The sequence below is a fragment of the Microcebus murinus genome, chromosome 1 (assembly GCF_040939455.1).
Source record: "Microcebus murinus isolate Inina chromosome 1, M.murinus_Inina_mat1.0, whole genome shotgun sequence".
In the NCBI taxonomy this organism is placed as follows: domain Eukaryota; kingdom Metazoa; phylum Chordata; class Mammalia; order Primates; family Cheirogaleidae; genus Microcebus; species Microcebus murinus.
Window position 1 is genome coordinate 27347423 of NC_134104.1, and position 14913 is coordinate 27362335.

The 14913-nt window shown below is 34.5% G+C and overlaps 1 protein-coding gene across 1 annotated transcript in view; it reads left to right on the forward strand.

Moving 5' to 3' along the window:
- LOC142871916 (putative uncharacterized protein ENSP00000383407) overlaps positions 1-6645 on the forward strand; it is a 43415-nt gene extending 36770 nt beyond the window's left edge. Inside the window, exon 7 of the mRNA XM_076005102.1 lies at positions 6550-6645. Within this exon, the coding sequence (XP_075861217.1) occupies positions 6550-6645 (96 nt within the window). The remainder of the gene's footprint in view (positions 1-6549) is intronic.
- The last annotated feature ends 8268 nt before the right edge of the window (positions 6646-14913 follow it).

The window sequence follows — 14913 nt, forward strand, 5'->3', positions numbered from 1 at the left end:
AAAGAAAAACGGTTTATTTGGCTCATGATTCTGATGACCAAGATTGGGCATCTGCATCTGGTGAGGACCTCATACTGCTTCCAATCATGGTGAAAGATGAAGGGGAGCTGACCTGTGCAGAGACCACATGGTTAGAGAGAAGTGAGAGAGACCTGGAGTGCTAGGCTCTTTCTAACAACCAGCTCTTAGGGGAATTCTATTGGAAATTAATAGAGTGAGAACTCACTCACTTCTGAGGGAAAACATTAATCTACACACGAGGGATTCATTTCCATGACCCAAACACCTGCCATTAGACACCACCACCAACACTGAGGATCAAATTTCAACATGAGGTTTGCAGGGGACAAACATCCAAACCATAGCCATGGGCACTTGTCCACAGATGTGATGCCCCATGCATTTTCACTTTACAAGTCCAAACTTGACTCAGGTATGATCCTGGAAAACAACAGCCTCCTGGAAAAAATGACGTTGATTTTTGTTCCTTATTATGGGAATGATATATATTCATTATAGAATTCTTTTAAAAACTATCCAAAAGTAGAAAGGATTAAAAGAATGAATAATGTCTCAGGGTAAATAATTTCTCATGGCCATTTTCTGAATATTAGTAACATGGTATAAAGTTCATAGAACATAAATCATTTTAGTAGCTATAATTATCATACAAACATACCTACCTACAAAATATATTTTAGACACTAAAAATGTTCAGAATAAAAGATTTAAACAACTGGATTTCCAATCAGAAAGTACTCAAGAAGATGGGTTTCCTTCATGGAAAGGAAATGGGAGAGAAGGTCTCAGGCATGGAAGAAGGTACAAGGCACCAAACAACTGGGGCAGGAGATGTTCATGGGATGCTTTCTCCAGGACTTGCTCTGCTGCATGCATATATCTGCATACTTGGACTGGGATAAACTTGTTGGAGAACCACGTTTGCAGGAGAAGTGCTGATAGGGAGAGTTTGAAGGAAAGCAGTCTGCTTAGTACTGTGATCATTACACCAACCATAAAGAACATCTTGGGAAAACTCATCTCCCAGCATTTATTTTTGTATCCTTGTTCATGTTTGTTCTTCTCTGGCAGCATTCAGTTGATGGCTCAAACCTTTTGTAGCATATTGAAAAGGGTATAAAATATGCAGTAATACAGACTTCGGGCTAATATATTTTCAAAAATGTTGCATGCTTCATTTCTCACGTAAATTCTTAGGTTGCATTCAGCCTTCAGAGTGTCATTCATATTCATGATAGAAAAAAAGGATAACATTTATTACCTTCAGTGCTGGTGATATTAAGCACTGTCAAGCACACCTACCTAGGACTGAACAAAACATTTTCTCCCTGAGCTCCTTTAATGGAGAAAATGTGTCACTGAGTGAATCAAATAATTAAAAACGCATATATGTGTGTATGTGTACATATATATATATATATATATATATATATATATATATATGCCCTAAAACCCTGAGGTTCCCTTGTACGGAAGCCATTAAAGTATGAAGGCTTAGATCACTCCAGATACATTTCAGTCAATTTCTTTCTTGATGTCCTTTACTGTGGATACTGCAAAGTTAACTATTTGAATTCGCAGCCTCCACATAGTTAGGGCTGGCCATGGAAACCAGTTTTAGCCAATGAAATATAGGCAGAAATTCCAAAGAGGACTTTCTTTCCTGAAAAAAAAGTCAAAGTCTCATGAGGGTAAAGCTTGTCCTTTGCCCTCCTTGCTTGGAGCTGAAAGTCATACCTGACAAGTTGGCAGCCATCTTCCAACCATGGGGCAAAAGGCACCCATGAAAGGTGGTGGAGCAGGCAAATACATGGAACCTGGATCAACAGTGACAGTCCTGAGGAGCTGCACCAGCATTGGACTGCCTATGTCTGCAGCTCAATTTTATGGAAATGTAAGCCCCATACAAGTTTAAACCACTACTGTTGGGTTTTCTGTTTCTCAAAGCTGAATACATTCCTAACCAATACATCTTATATTTAAAACAATCACTTCTGTTAATGCTAAACTCTAACTGCTGTAGCTAAGCAATCAGAAAAAAACTGTGTCCACATAGTTGGATGGTGTCTAGACTCACCTTTGATTGTGCAACCTAGACTAACTTCCTTCAGTTCACATTCCTTCAGTTCACATGCAGTGTAATCATCTAGAGTTGGTAATTTAGTCCCTAAAATGAAAATTGGATTATTAACAAAATATTAGCTATTTACAGCCCATTGGCTATATATAGACTTAAAACTATATCCAGTGGAGCACCTCATTGTTAGGATATATGGACCCAAATGAAACTGCTTTTAGCTGAGCTTAAGTAAGGTCCTGTCAATGGGTCACTGGGAAAATACTTTAAGGTTGTGCTGTGATCTGTTAACAATCAGGAGAGACAACCTCACTAGGTTTTATCAGATAAATTTGGGATGGTTCTAAACAAAAGTGTGAACAATAAATAAGGCAGAAAAGGAAAACGGGAGAACAAAAAAAAGGAGAACCAGACGACAGATTATATTCAAAGAGTACCTGCAAGTGTCAACCAAAGGATAGTCCTTATGTATGAATAGGGGACCCAGAAATAAATCCACACAGATATTATGAACTTAGCTTCAACAAAGCTGCCCAGAACATAGAGTGGAGAAAGGACAGTTTCTTCAGTAAATGGTGTTGGGAAAACTGAATATCCATATGCAGAAGAATGAAACTTCTAGACCCTCATCTCTCAGCATATACAAAAATCAAATCAAAATGGATTAAAGACTTAAATCTAAGACCTGAAGCTATGAAACTACTAAAAGAAAACATTGAGGAAATACTTCAGGAAATTGGTCTTGGCAAGGACTCCTTGAATAATACCCTTGAAGGACAGGCAACCAAAGTGAAATTGGACAAATCAGATCACACCAATTAAATAGCTTCTGCACAGCAAAGGAAACAATCAAGAAAGTGAAGAGACAACCCACAGAATGGGAGAAAATATTTACAAACTACCCACTTGACAAGGGATTAATAACTAGAATATATAAGGAGCTCCAACACTCAATAGGAAAAAGTCAAATTAATTGATTAAAAAATGGACAAAGGATCTAAACAGACATTTCTCAGAAGAAAACATACGAATGATCAAATGTATATGAAAAAATGCTTAACATGATTAGTCATCAGAGAAATACAGATCAAAACTACAATGAGATATCATCTCACCCCAGTAAAAATGGCTTTTATGTATGTGGTTCCATATATAGTCAATATCGAGAATGCTGGCAAGGATGTGGAGAAAGGGGAACCCTTGTACACTGTTGGTGGGAACCACTATGGAGAATAGTATGGGGGTTCCTCATAAAACTAGAAATATAACCATCATATGACTCAACATTCCCACTGCTGGGTATATATATCCAAAGGAGGAGAATCCAGTATATCAAAAAGATACTGGCACTTCCATGTATATTGCAGCACTATTCACAATAGCCAAGATTTGGAATCATCCGAGGTATCTAACAACAGAAGAATGGATTAAAAAATTGTGATACATATGCATAATGGAATATTATATAGCCACAAAAGAATGAAATTCTGCCATTTGCAGTGATATGGATGGAAATGGAGAACATTATGTTAAGACAAATAAACCAACCACAGAAAGACATATCTCTCAGTTCTCACTCATGTGTGGGAGCAAAATATTAAAAACAATTGATCTCATGGAGACAGAGAGTAGAATGATGGTTATCAGAGGCTGGAAAGGGTAGCAGAGAGGGGCAGATAATGTGGGGATGGTTAAAGTGTACAAAAACATAGTTATACAGTTAGAATGAACAATGTTTGATAGCATAACAAAGTGACTATAATCAACAATAAGTTAGGATATACTCTAAAATAACCAAAAGAGTAGAATTAGAATGTTCCTAGCACAAAATAATCATAAATGCCTGAGGTAATGGATACCCCAATAATTTTATGTGATTAATTTATATCATATGCCTGCATCAAAATATCACTTGTACCTTATAAATATATACAACTATTATATACCCATAATAATTGAAAATTTAAAAATTAGAAAGAATTTGTGAGCATATGTAAAAACCATTAAAACTACTAATAATATATTGAGGTTATAGATAGAGGAGTTTTCCTACCTCTCAAGAGCAAGATTATAACTCATTTTCTAGACAGAAAAAAAAAAATAGGACTATATTTATTATCTAGTAAGAAAATCTAATCTCTCTTTAAAAGTAGAAGACTTTAAAAAGTGGCTTTAGTTGTTGTTGTTAAAGAAATATAGAATGTTAATATGGAATCCACATCTTTTGCTTCTGGTGAAGTGAAATTAAAATTATATTAGATTTTCTCATTTCCATGTCCAAAGTTATACTGCATTTATGATAAGGGCACTTTCCCTTATAAAGGAAGGAAAATAGTTTAAGCAACCTTCCATTTTAACTTTTATTCTAAGAGAAAATGGTTATAACAAATGAATTTGATGAATAAACTATACTTTCTGGTCAAATTCTTATTCCTAATATATGTGGGCATTTTTCTTTTTTTTTTTTATTTCGGCATATTATGGGGGTACAGATTTTAAGGTTTCAATAAATGCCCATTCCCCCCCCCAAAAGTCTGAGTCTCCATCATGACCATCCCCCAGATGGTGCACATCTCACTCATTATGTATGTATATACCCGCCCCCCTCCCCCCTCCCACGTGCCCAATACCCTATTACTGTAGTACCTATGTGTCCACTTAGGTGCTACTCAGTTAATACCAGTTTGCTGGAGAATATATCTGGTGCTTGTTTCTCCATTCTTGGGATACTTCACTTAGTAGTATGGGTTCCAGCTCTAACCAGGAAAATATAAGATGTGCTATATCACCATTGTTTCTTAGAGCTGAATAGTACTCCATGGTATACATATACCACATTTTATTGATCCATTCTTGGATTGATGGGCACTTGGGCTGTTTCCACAGCCTTGCAATTATGAATTGTGCTGCTATAAACATTCGAGTGCAGGTGTCTTTTTTGTAAAGTGTCATTGGATCATTTGGGTAGATGCCCAGCAATGGGATTGTTGGATCAAATGGTAGATTCACTTGTATCGCTTTAAGGTATCTCCATATTGCTTTCCACAGAGGTTGAACTAGTTTGCAGTCCCACCAGCAGTGTAGAAGTGTTCCTCTCTCTCCGCAACCACGCCAGCATTTATTTTTTGGAGATTTTTTGATAAAGGCCATTCTCACTGGGATTAAGTGATATCTCATTGTGGTTTTGATTTGCATTTCCCTGATGATTAGAGATGTTGAGCATTTTTTCATATGTTTGTTGGCCATTCTTCTGTCTTCTTTAGAAAAGTTTCTGTTCAAGTCCTTTGCCCACTTTTTAATAAGGCTAAAACAGGACCGACACCTTTCACCTCTCACAAAAACCAACTCACGCTGGATAACAGACTTAAACCTAAGGTATGAAACTATTAGAACTCTAGAGGAAAAAGTTGGAAACAGTCTCCTAGACATCGGCCTGAGCAAAGAGTTTATGAAGAAGTCCCCAAAGGCAATCACAGCAGCAACAAAAATAAATAAATGGGACATGATCAAACTACAAAGCTTCTGCACAGCCAAAGAAATAGTCATGAAAGTAAACAGACAACCTACAGATTGGGAGAAAATTTTTGCATCCTATGCATCCGATAAGGGACTGATAACTAGAATATACTTAGAACTCACGAAAATCAGGTATTTTCTTTTTTGATCTCTTTAAAAGGTTGAGAGGAATTTTATGGTATTCCTTAGCATTATCATCACTCATTTTTTAAAAGGAATTATGCAACTCAGAAAATGGCTAGTAAACACATTCTGTTACAAACTCCATCAAATACCCTCTGCTGCAGTCTTGACATACCCTAGGTAGAAACTGTGTTTGATACCAGGTACGTAGATTTTCCAAAGGAAGTAGAAGTTGACAGCAAGGAGCTTACACTCACAGGTATCAAATGTAATAAAAGATATCCCAAGCTATGTCTTGTATTATTACCCAATTCCAAATGTATATTTGGTTTGAATTTAAACTCAATCAGAGTCTGAGAAATGGATGCCCATGATGTACACAATGTTGGGTACTAAGAGATTACAGGGGACTACTTCATAAAACATTTTCCTGATCTTAATTCTCTTTCCATTAATCCAACCTTTTTCTAGGTTTTTGACCATGGATTGGGATTAGAGTATGTGAAGTCTGGGGAGTGAATCTGGGGAGTAGATACACATTTTATATACATAAACGTATATACATAGATATACCATATATACATATAAACATATATGTAAATTCTGTATTTATCTTTATATGTATGTATGTACAGATGAAGCCACTGATGCAACAATAATCAGTATACTTTGATAACAAGATAATTTCTAATTAAGACAATGGATCCTTTCCCAATTATTTTGGTAGCTTTGTGGAATTTTTTTGTTTTGCTTTGCTTTTTAAAGAATGTTAATATCAGTTGTCTCCTTTCCTTTTTCTAATGCTAACACAGGTGACCTCTGAATGTTGGAGTCCATTTCACTATCAAAGATATGTTAGGCCTACTCGTGAAAAGCCGACAAATTTCTCTCCACATATGACTATTTAAGTGGGTTTTCCATCTCTTTCCCAATCACACTACTGTTTTCCGTAGTTCTTAAAGTATTTTTAAAGAATATAAAAAGAGACTTGTCCTTACTGAGAGGTCTCTTGACCTAAGAAAAGCATAAAGCATTTCCTTCAAAGAAATATAGGTCATTATGTAAAAATTTTTTGATAAAATTTAGCAATTTATCCTGAGATAGGAAAAATTTTATAATGTTAAAAGGTGTACCTTCATTGTGTGCCAAATCTCCCTTATGTATTAAAATCCTCAAATCACATCAATTGCCTTTCATTTCTTTGTTGATCCATTGCTAAACAGAGATTTATGGAGAGGACATGTGTTAGAAGTTCTGGCAGGTTTCCAGGACTTCATGTACATTGATAAGCATTACAGCATTATGGCCTTGAATAAACTGTAAGTCTTTTTTGTAATTCTTGTTCCAGACAGGTTTGGGGAACACTGCAAGCTAAATTGCACAACTTATTTGATTATTGCTTCTCACAATGTAATGGTAATATAGATTTGTAGATTTTGTGCCAAATAACTACCTTCAACAAATTATGTTTCTTTATGTAGGTATGCATATAATAGTTTCCATATCTTTATTTATAGCTTTTTTCCCAAAGATAATTAACATGTTATTAACATCTAAGTTTGTAAAATAGTTTTCTTTTCAGCTATACTTTTTTGTCCAAGAGATGTCTGAGCTATGCTAGGTAGGAGGAAGAGGTGATGGAAAGGTACTATTTAAATATTACGTCTATTTCTTAAAATATTTATTGAGCTCTGTCTTTCCTATTTCTCATGCCTTTTGAGTTTTTAATAACGAGTTAAATATCAAAGAGCTGAGGGAAAAAGAAAATGGATCTCAATGAATACCAAAAGGACTTCCATATAAAAATAAAGCTATGCATTTGGGAAAACTAGGAAATACCTTATTTATAAGCAAGAGAACTAGATCAAGAGACCTGGTACTACCACTGACTATGCACTTAGGCCACTCAATTCACATTTCTGTGTTTGAGTTTTTTCGTTTGAAGTAAGGAGTTGGACTAGAAAAGATTTATTCAAACTCTGATAATCTATTATTTACAGTAACTCATTCCCACTTTTTCCTTGATACTTTTCTAAGGTCCGTGAGTTTATGTAAAATAACAAGGAGATACTTGTCTAGTCTAATGTCCCAAAACTTTTTTGAAGACCAATGAAATTCCTATGATCCAACTCTTCATATTATACATGAAGTGGCTGAATTGTGGAGAAGTAAAGTGTTCTCACGGCTGCTCATAAAGCAGAGTTTCAAAGCAGAATAGTCATTTGTCTGCAGCCCAGGGCTGGTTCTTATGCCAGGTTTTCCTGAAAGTTTGTGTGTACATTAAATGATAACTCTTACATACAACGGTTGTTTTGTTTGTTTGTTTTATTTTTTTGTTGTTTTTTTTTACCATGAAATTTTCCACACCCATAGCTACTCCTGTTGCTAGGGATCCTATAGGTGCTTAATAAAAATTAATTAATTTATGTACTGGCTCTTACATTTTCTATGGTCCATATTTTTTTGGTCAGCTAGGAAATGTACCCATAAAAAGAAATGTTCCTATGATCAGTTCTAGAAACTTCTTCAAAATTTCATTGCAGCAGATATTACACAGGAAGTCAGAAAGATGTTGCTTCTGTGGTCTTTCCTCTTAAACCAACACATCCGCCATTTGCATCTCTGTTTTGTGTAATCCTGGAAACTTCCAGCTGGCTTGGTGGTATCTCCATATTAAAAGATTGACCTCAATCTATGGGTCAATGAGCAAAAAGAAGTCTTGGTTTCCTCTACAGGAATATGGAGAGATGGCCATGAAGTTGCAACTTCTTTATGACATGGAAAATATGGCTTGTGTGACTTCTGAAAACCCCTTTCCATCCTTATTGCATTCCCAGAGGGCACATTATTCCAACATTAGAATTATGAACCTCAGAATCTGCTTGAAAAAAAGGAAAAGGAGCTAGAAGTCTGTATTAGGACTTGAGTGGGTGGTTTATATTTACATAGCAGGATAAGATTCTTACATAAATGGCTTTGTTGGACATCCTAAATTATACTGCTTAGCTTTTTAATGCCTGCTAATCATTTAGCCAAACATATTTCCCCTCCCTACCTAAACCTGATGCAGCCTTTCTTTCCTGCAAATAATCATTGAATTTTATTTATATGTCTCATATGACATACATTAACCTTTTCCTCCAGATGTATTTTTGGCCAACTGTTCAGTTCAAATATATTTATTGAACATATTAATGCTAGGAGTCGAGATGAAAAAACAGCGCTGGAACCCCAAAGAGCTCACCTTCTACAGAAGTGGATAGCCACAGAAATAGATGGCTGTTTTTCTTAGCTCTCGTTTTAAGCAATGAGCATCACAGGCAGACAAAAATGTCTCATTCTCCTTTGCATCTCCCACAGATTAGGTGCTCAGTAAATAAATACATGATAAAGAATAAGTCAATGTCTTATAATCAAACCTATATATTTGATTTTTATTAATTAATTCATTCAATAACTTTTTAAATTGTGCCTACCTCTATTTTAAGTGCTAGTGTAGTCTTAATTTAATTTCAGTTTCTATACTGAAAAAAATAATAAATTTTGCAATTATAATTATATATGAATATTTAATATCAACATGGCAATTTTCCCACCAACTGTAATTATTTCTTCAATCAATATTTCATTTACATAATTGAATTATTTTCAAATTGTCTTTTTAATTAGTCATAGTTACAAGAAAGCAGTAAAATAAACCTATGAAATGAAATGTGTTTGTTTTCATGTGTTTGCATTGATTGATTCTAGTTCACAAGCCTGTTGGTTTTATTGCTGTCTATTGACATACCAAATGTTGATTGATCTTTTTGACCTTACAAATTATCTCTTTAGAGTATGTTTTAGGTCATGAATAGAGACTAGTCATTTTTGTATAGAAGATAATGAAGATACAGATTTGGGGGTTTAATAATTCACTATTTAAAGCTTATTCTTTGTTTTTGTTTTTACCATGAAAATAGCTTTCTCCTTTCTATCCAGTCTCTAGGTACTTTTCCTTTCAAGTGGCTAGAAAAGAATTCATAGTAGAATAACTGGGTACTTCTGTCCTTCTTGGCAGGGACAGGTTTAATTATTGAAACCTGCATTCTAAATACATTTTTTAAATTATAGACTTTCTCCCAATTGCAGAAGTAATAATACATTTTCATTGTAGAAAACTTGGAAGTACACAGTATATAAAGAAGGGGGGAAAAGGCACTTATAGTGGTGTTTATATTTTTATATAAATTTTTATTCTGATTTTTGCTTAATATATTGTGAGCATAAAAAGTAATTTCTAAAGCTCTGTACATTGGTAAATTTTTAATAACCAAGCAGAGTCATAAGACCAGGAAGCTCAGTGAAAATTGTCAATGCAAAACACCTGAAACTACCTGAAGTTTCACTTCAAGGTTTTCATTATAGCTTTCTTTAAAAATCAACCAAAATTAATTTTAGAAAAATCTCCATTTCTCCTATTGAAGAAATTATGTAAAACAGACATCAGTTGATCAGGATTTTCTATTTGAATACTTGTTAAAGATGACACTACAGAGGAATTTTTTTTTAAATCAGAATTTAAGAACAAAAGAAAGAACAAAGGGAATTTTATTCAACTTCATTCAAGGTCTGTCATGTTACTTTCCAGCTTCGTTTTCATTAATGTAGTAAAGAGAACATAATTCAGACAGACAGGCGATCTGGGTTTAATTAGTCCCCATAAGCCAAAGTTTTTCCTGTGTGAAAAAAAGGTATAAAATCATAAAAGATTTAAATGCCCTTCCACAAATATGTGTGTGTATGTGTGTGCATGGATAGATAGATAGATAGATAGATAGACTTATAAATCTGAGAGTGTCAACCTGATGCTCATCCTCCCTATGAGAAAACCATATTTGACTTACAAATCAAATCCCTGAATTTTGTTGGTCTTAATATGGCTGTCAATACTAGGTAACTAGTAATTAACTGGCTTTAAAAAATCTTGTAAGAAAGAACATTGGATTAAAGGTAAGAATACTTGATTCTCATCCTCACTCTCTTATTAATAAATTATCTTTCTTTGAGTAGGACACTTAGCTTCTTTGTATTTTTCTCATTTTTTAAAGTAGGCTGGTAGACTAAATGTCCAGTAATTTCCATCCCGGCTCATAAAATATGATTGTAAGAACAGTTCAGTTCAACAATTCATTGATGCTTTTTGTCTAAAAATTATTTTATATTCCTAATAGTCAAACAACATGTAAGAAAATGAGATATATTTAACCTAGAACTTCTAATGAAATTTTTACATTATTTAAGGATGAGTGAGCAAAATGAAGTAAAGATATTTACATTTATAGATATAAATATATAAAAGATAAAGTATATGCATATTATATATGCATATGAAAATTACATTTACAGTCCCATATAATTACCATTTTGATGGAGATTCACAACTTTCAAAGAGGACTTTAGCTTAGAAAGCAAAAATAAAAAGAAAACCAATTAGAGACTTGACAATAGTTTCAATAAAAGTAAATTAAACTAAGGAGATAACAATGGAGACGGAGAAAGATAAATTCAGGATATATTTTAGAGATAGGATATGGAATGTGGAGTTGGGTAGATGAAGATGGCATTTAGTGAGTTGAAGAAGACTGGATGAGAATCAGATTTGGGGAAAGGTCCAGAGGTCGGTCCTGATTGTATTTATCGATGGTTTTAAACAGATTGTTGGATGTTGTGAGTCTGAAGCCTGGATAAAGAAATAAATTAGGAGTCATCAGCATATAAGTAGTGTTAAAAGTGGTATGTGTGAGCACGTATGCACATGATAAGACAATGCTGGTGATATAAGAAGAGAGCCCAGAGCTAATCCTAAAGGAATTTAAGCATTTAATTTCAAGAAAAGGAAGGCATCACCAAATAGGAGTTAAAGAAGGAACAGCCACAAAAGACAAAAAAAAAAAAAAAAAATCAGAGGAACATATTGTCATAGAAGCCAAGAAAAGAAAATGTTTCCAGAAGTTCATTGTGGTCAACATTTGCTGGATATCAAGTAGTAAAACAGTTTGAAAATTGTTTATTGGACCACGAAAACAATTTAAGAGGCATGGTAGAGACAAAACTGATTGTTGAGTAGATGAGGTGGGCTGAAAGGATAGGAAATTAATGGAATTAAATTCAAAGAAAAGTACACAGTTAATTTTTTTAAGATGCATGCTTAGAAAAGGGAGTAGAAAAAGTGGTGAATAAAAGATAGTGAAAATGGATAAGATCAGAGCACATTTGAATGCTATTGGGAAGACAATCAAAATTTAACACAGAGAGAATATGACCACAAATGTAAACCAAGCTGTGTCACTCCCCTGATTTAATATTACATATTTTTCAGTCTGCTCTACAAAAGCCTTCTTGAGGGACACCAGGTGGTCTCTGGTCTCATCTCATGGTACTCTTTCATTCTTTCCCTTCCTAGGCACACAATAAGAATTCTTCTAGGAATTCTAGCTTTAGAACCTTTGCACAAATTGTATCCTCTTCCAGGACTTCTCTTCTCTCTGCTGCTTGCCTGGCTGACCCCTTTCTGTCCTTCATGTCTCAGGTGAAACATCCTTCCTGACTATCTGTTGAATCCAAAACCATCTATAAATCTTCACATGTCTGGTTCCTTCTCATCAGGCAGACCTGAATTTTAGTATCTTCAGTGAAGCTCTTCCAAATCACTCAGTCTATATTAATAAATGCCCTCTCACATCCCCACCCAATTACCCTGTTAATTCTTGGAAGAGCACTTGTTGTTTCACAGTTTTTTGTTTTATGTATTTGTTTATAGGTTCATAGTCTACCACCTCCCTCTAGAACGTAGACTCAATGAAACCAGTGATCTCATCTTACTTGCTCAATGCCATATCCCCAGAATGTGGGATAGTGGTTGGTATATAGTACGTGCTCAATAAAAGCTTACAGATTGGTTGAATGCTAAGTTTAATTTATGGACCAGTATTCTTTGAACACATTTAGAAATTGGCTGCAGAGAGAAAGGGACTCTTACACATCATTGATGGGAGTACAAACTAGTACCGCCTCTATGGAAAACAGCATGGAGATTCCTCAAAGAACTAAAAGCCAACCTACCATTTGATCCAGCAATCCCACTACTGGGTATTTATACAAAAGAAAAGAAGTCATTTTATCAAAAAGATATCTGCACTTGAATGGTTATAGCAGCACAATTAACAATTGCAAAGTTGTGGAATCAACTCAAATGCCCTTCAGTTCATGAGCGGATTAACAAAATGTGGGGTATGTGTGTGTGTGTGTGTACACATACACGCATACATAGATAGATAGACAGATAGATAGATCCCATGGAATGTTACTCAGCCATGAAGAAGGATGACGTAAAGCCTTTTGCAACAATTTGGATGAAACTGGAGACCATTATTCTAAGTGAAGTAGTGAAAGAATGGAAAAGCAAACACCACATGTACTCACTATCAAATTAGAACTAATTGAGCACACATGTGCATAAAAGGAAGTAAATCTTAAAGGAAATCAAGCAGGGGGGAAGAGGGGATGGGCAAAAACCTACCTAATGGGTACAGTGAACACTATCTGAGTGTGATGGGCACACTTTTAACCCTGACTCAAGCATTACAAAAGTGATCCACGTAACCCAAAATATTTACACCTCCATAATACTTTGAAATTAAAAAAATAGAAATTAAGGGGCACATTATTATAAGTTTTAATCACATTCAGCACAAATATATGGGAACAAATTAGGGAACTGAGATAAATAAGGTTATTATTTTAAACATTTTCTAGAGGATTTCTTTTTGATACATAGTCTTAATGATTCTGTGTCTCTTATGAAATAATAATAGCTCTAATTTTTATCCTTCAGGTATATCTACCTAATAGCAAGAGGAAGTTGTCCCAAAGTATTACTTGCTGTTAGAAACTAGCTAGTCTAGTATCAAAAATGTACTCTAGATAATCCTTTTGTTATATAAAACATACATATAAAATTAGCAGTGCATTTACATTCAGCAAACATTTATTAATCCATTCACTATCCTAGGCACATGGGATTAAAAAATGAATAAAATACAGTAGACTGATGTCTAGTAACTCAAAGATAAAGTGAATAAAGATACAAATATTAACAATATTGTTTTTAAATTTTTAAATAATAGAGTGTGAACAAAACAATGAAGGGTTAGGTGGTTTTAAAAGCTTATTGCCATGAGATCTCACTCATTTGAATTTAGACACCTTCCAAATGCTTCCATTCCTCCTGGTGGCAAGTCATTAATATGAAGTTCAATTTCCCGGGTATGTAACACCTTTCTCCAAATCAAGTGAAAATCATTTTCATAAAGAAGGGAGAGAAAGAAGGCTGGTTCTGATGCCAATGTTTCAATGGAACAATCAAGCTTTGGTTGTAAGAAGAAGTTGCCATAAGAAACGAGGCACAGCAAAGAAAAAAATGGTTGTGCAATGTCAGCTTATCCCTTCTGGAATGGTCTAAAGATTAGAAAAGGGCTCTTCCTGAGTTGTAAGAGGTTTATAAAACCAAATAACTCAGAAGGCACTGGAAAGGAATACAGAGAAAATAATACAAAAAATAAACAGCAATAAAAATTGTGTTGAATTGAGCATGACCTTTGGAAAGAGAGGGAGGAATTTGCATATCTAAGAATATCTCATTGCAGTCCTTTCTGAAAGATTAAAGTGATTTCAATATTTTCTCATTTATTTAATGCAACCAGGTATGGCTTACTCTGACAAAACATCACACTTTCTACTTAGGTGCTGTTACGTAGAGACAGAACACCAAGTTTATATTAAGTTTTCAAAGTTATTCTTAAAGACCAAAAATAAAAGTTGAGTATAAAGATTGGAAATGTTTGCATACCATATAGCCTTTACTTCCAAACATTTTCTTGGGCTTATAGTTTCTGTCAAAGGATTGGAGAGCACTATTAGAAATACACCTCCTTCAAACATTAATGAGGAAGCAAATCATTGGCCTTTAGAAAATTGCAGTATTTATTCACATGTCATTTATCAGTGGTTCATTGAAAAGAATGAGACAAAAAGTGAAGAAATATTTCTGAGTCCAGAGCTCTCTGGATGAAAAAGAAGTATTCTCATATGTATTACCTCACATCTTGTTAATATAACAGAATACAGCTATTTAC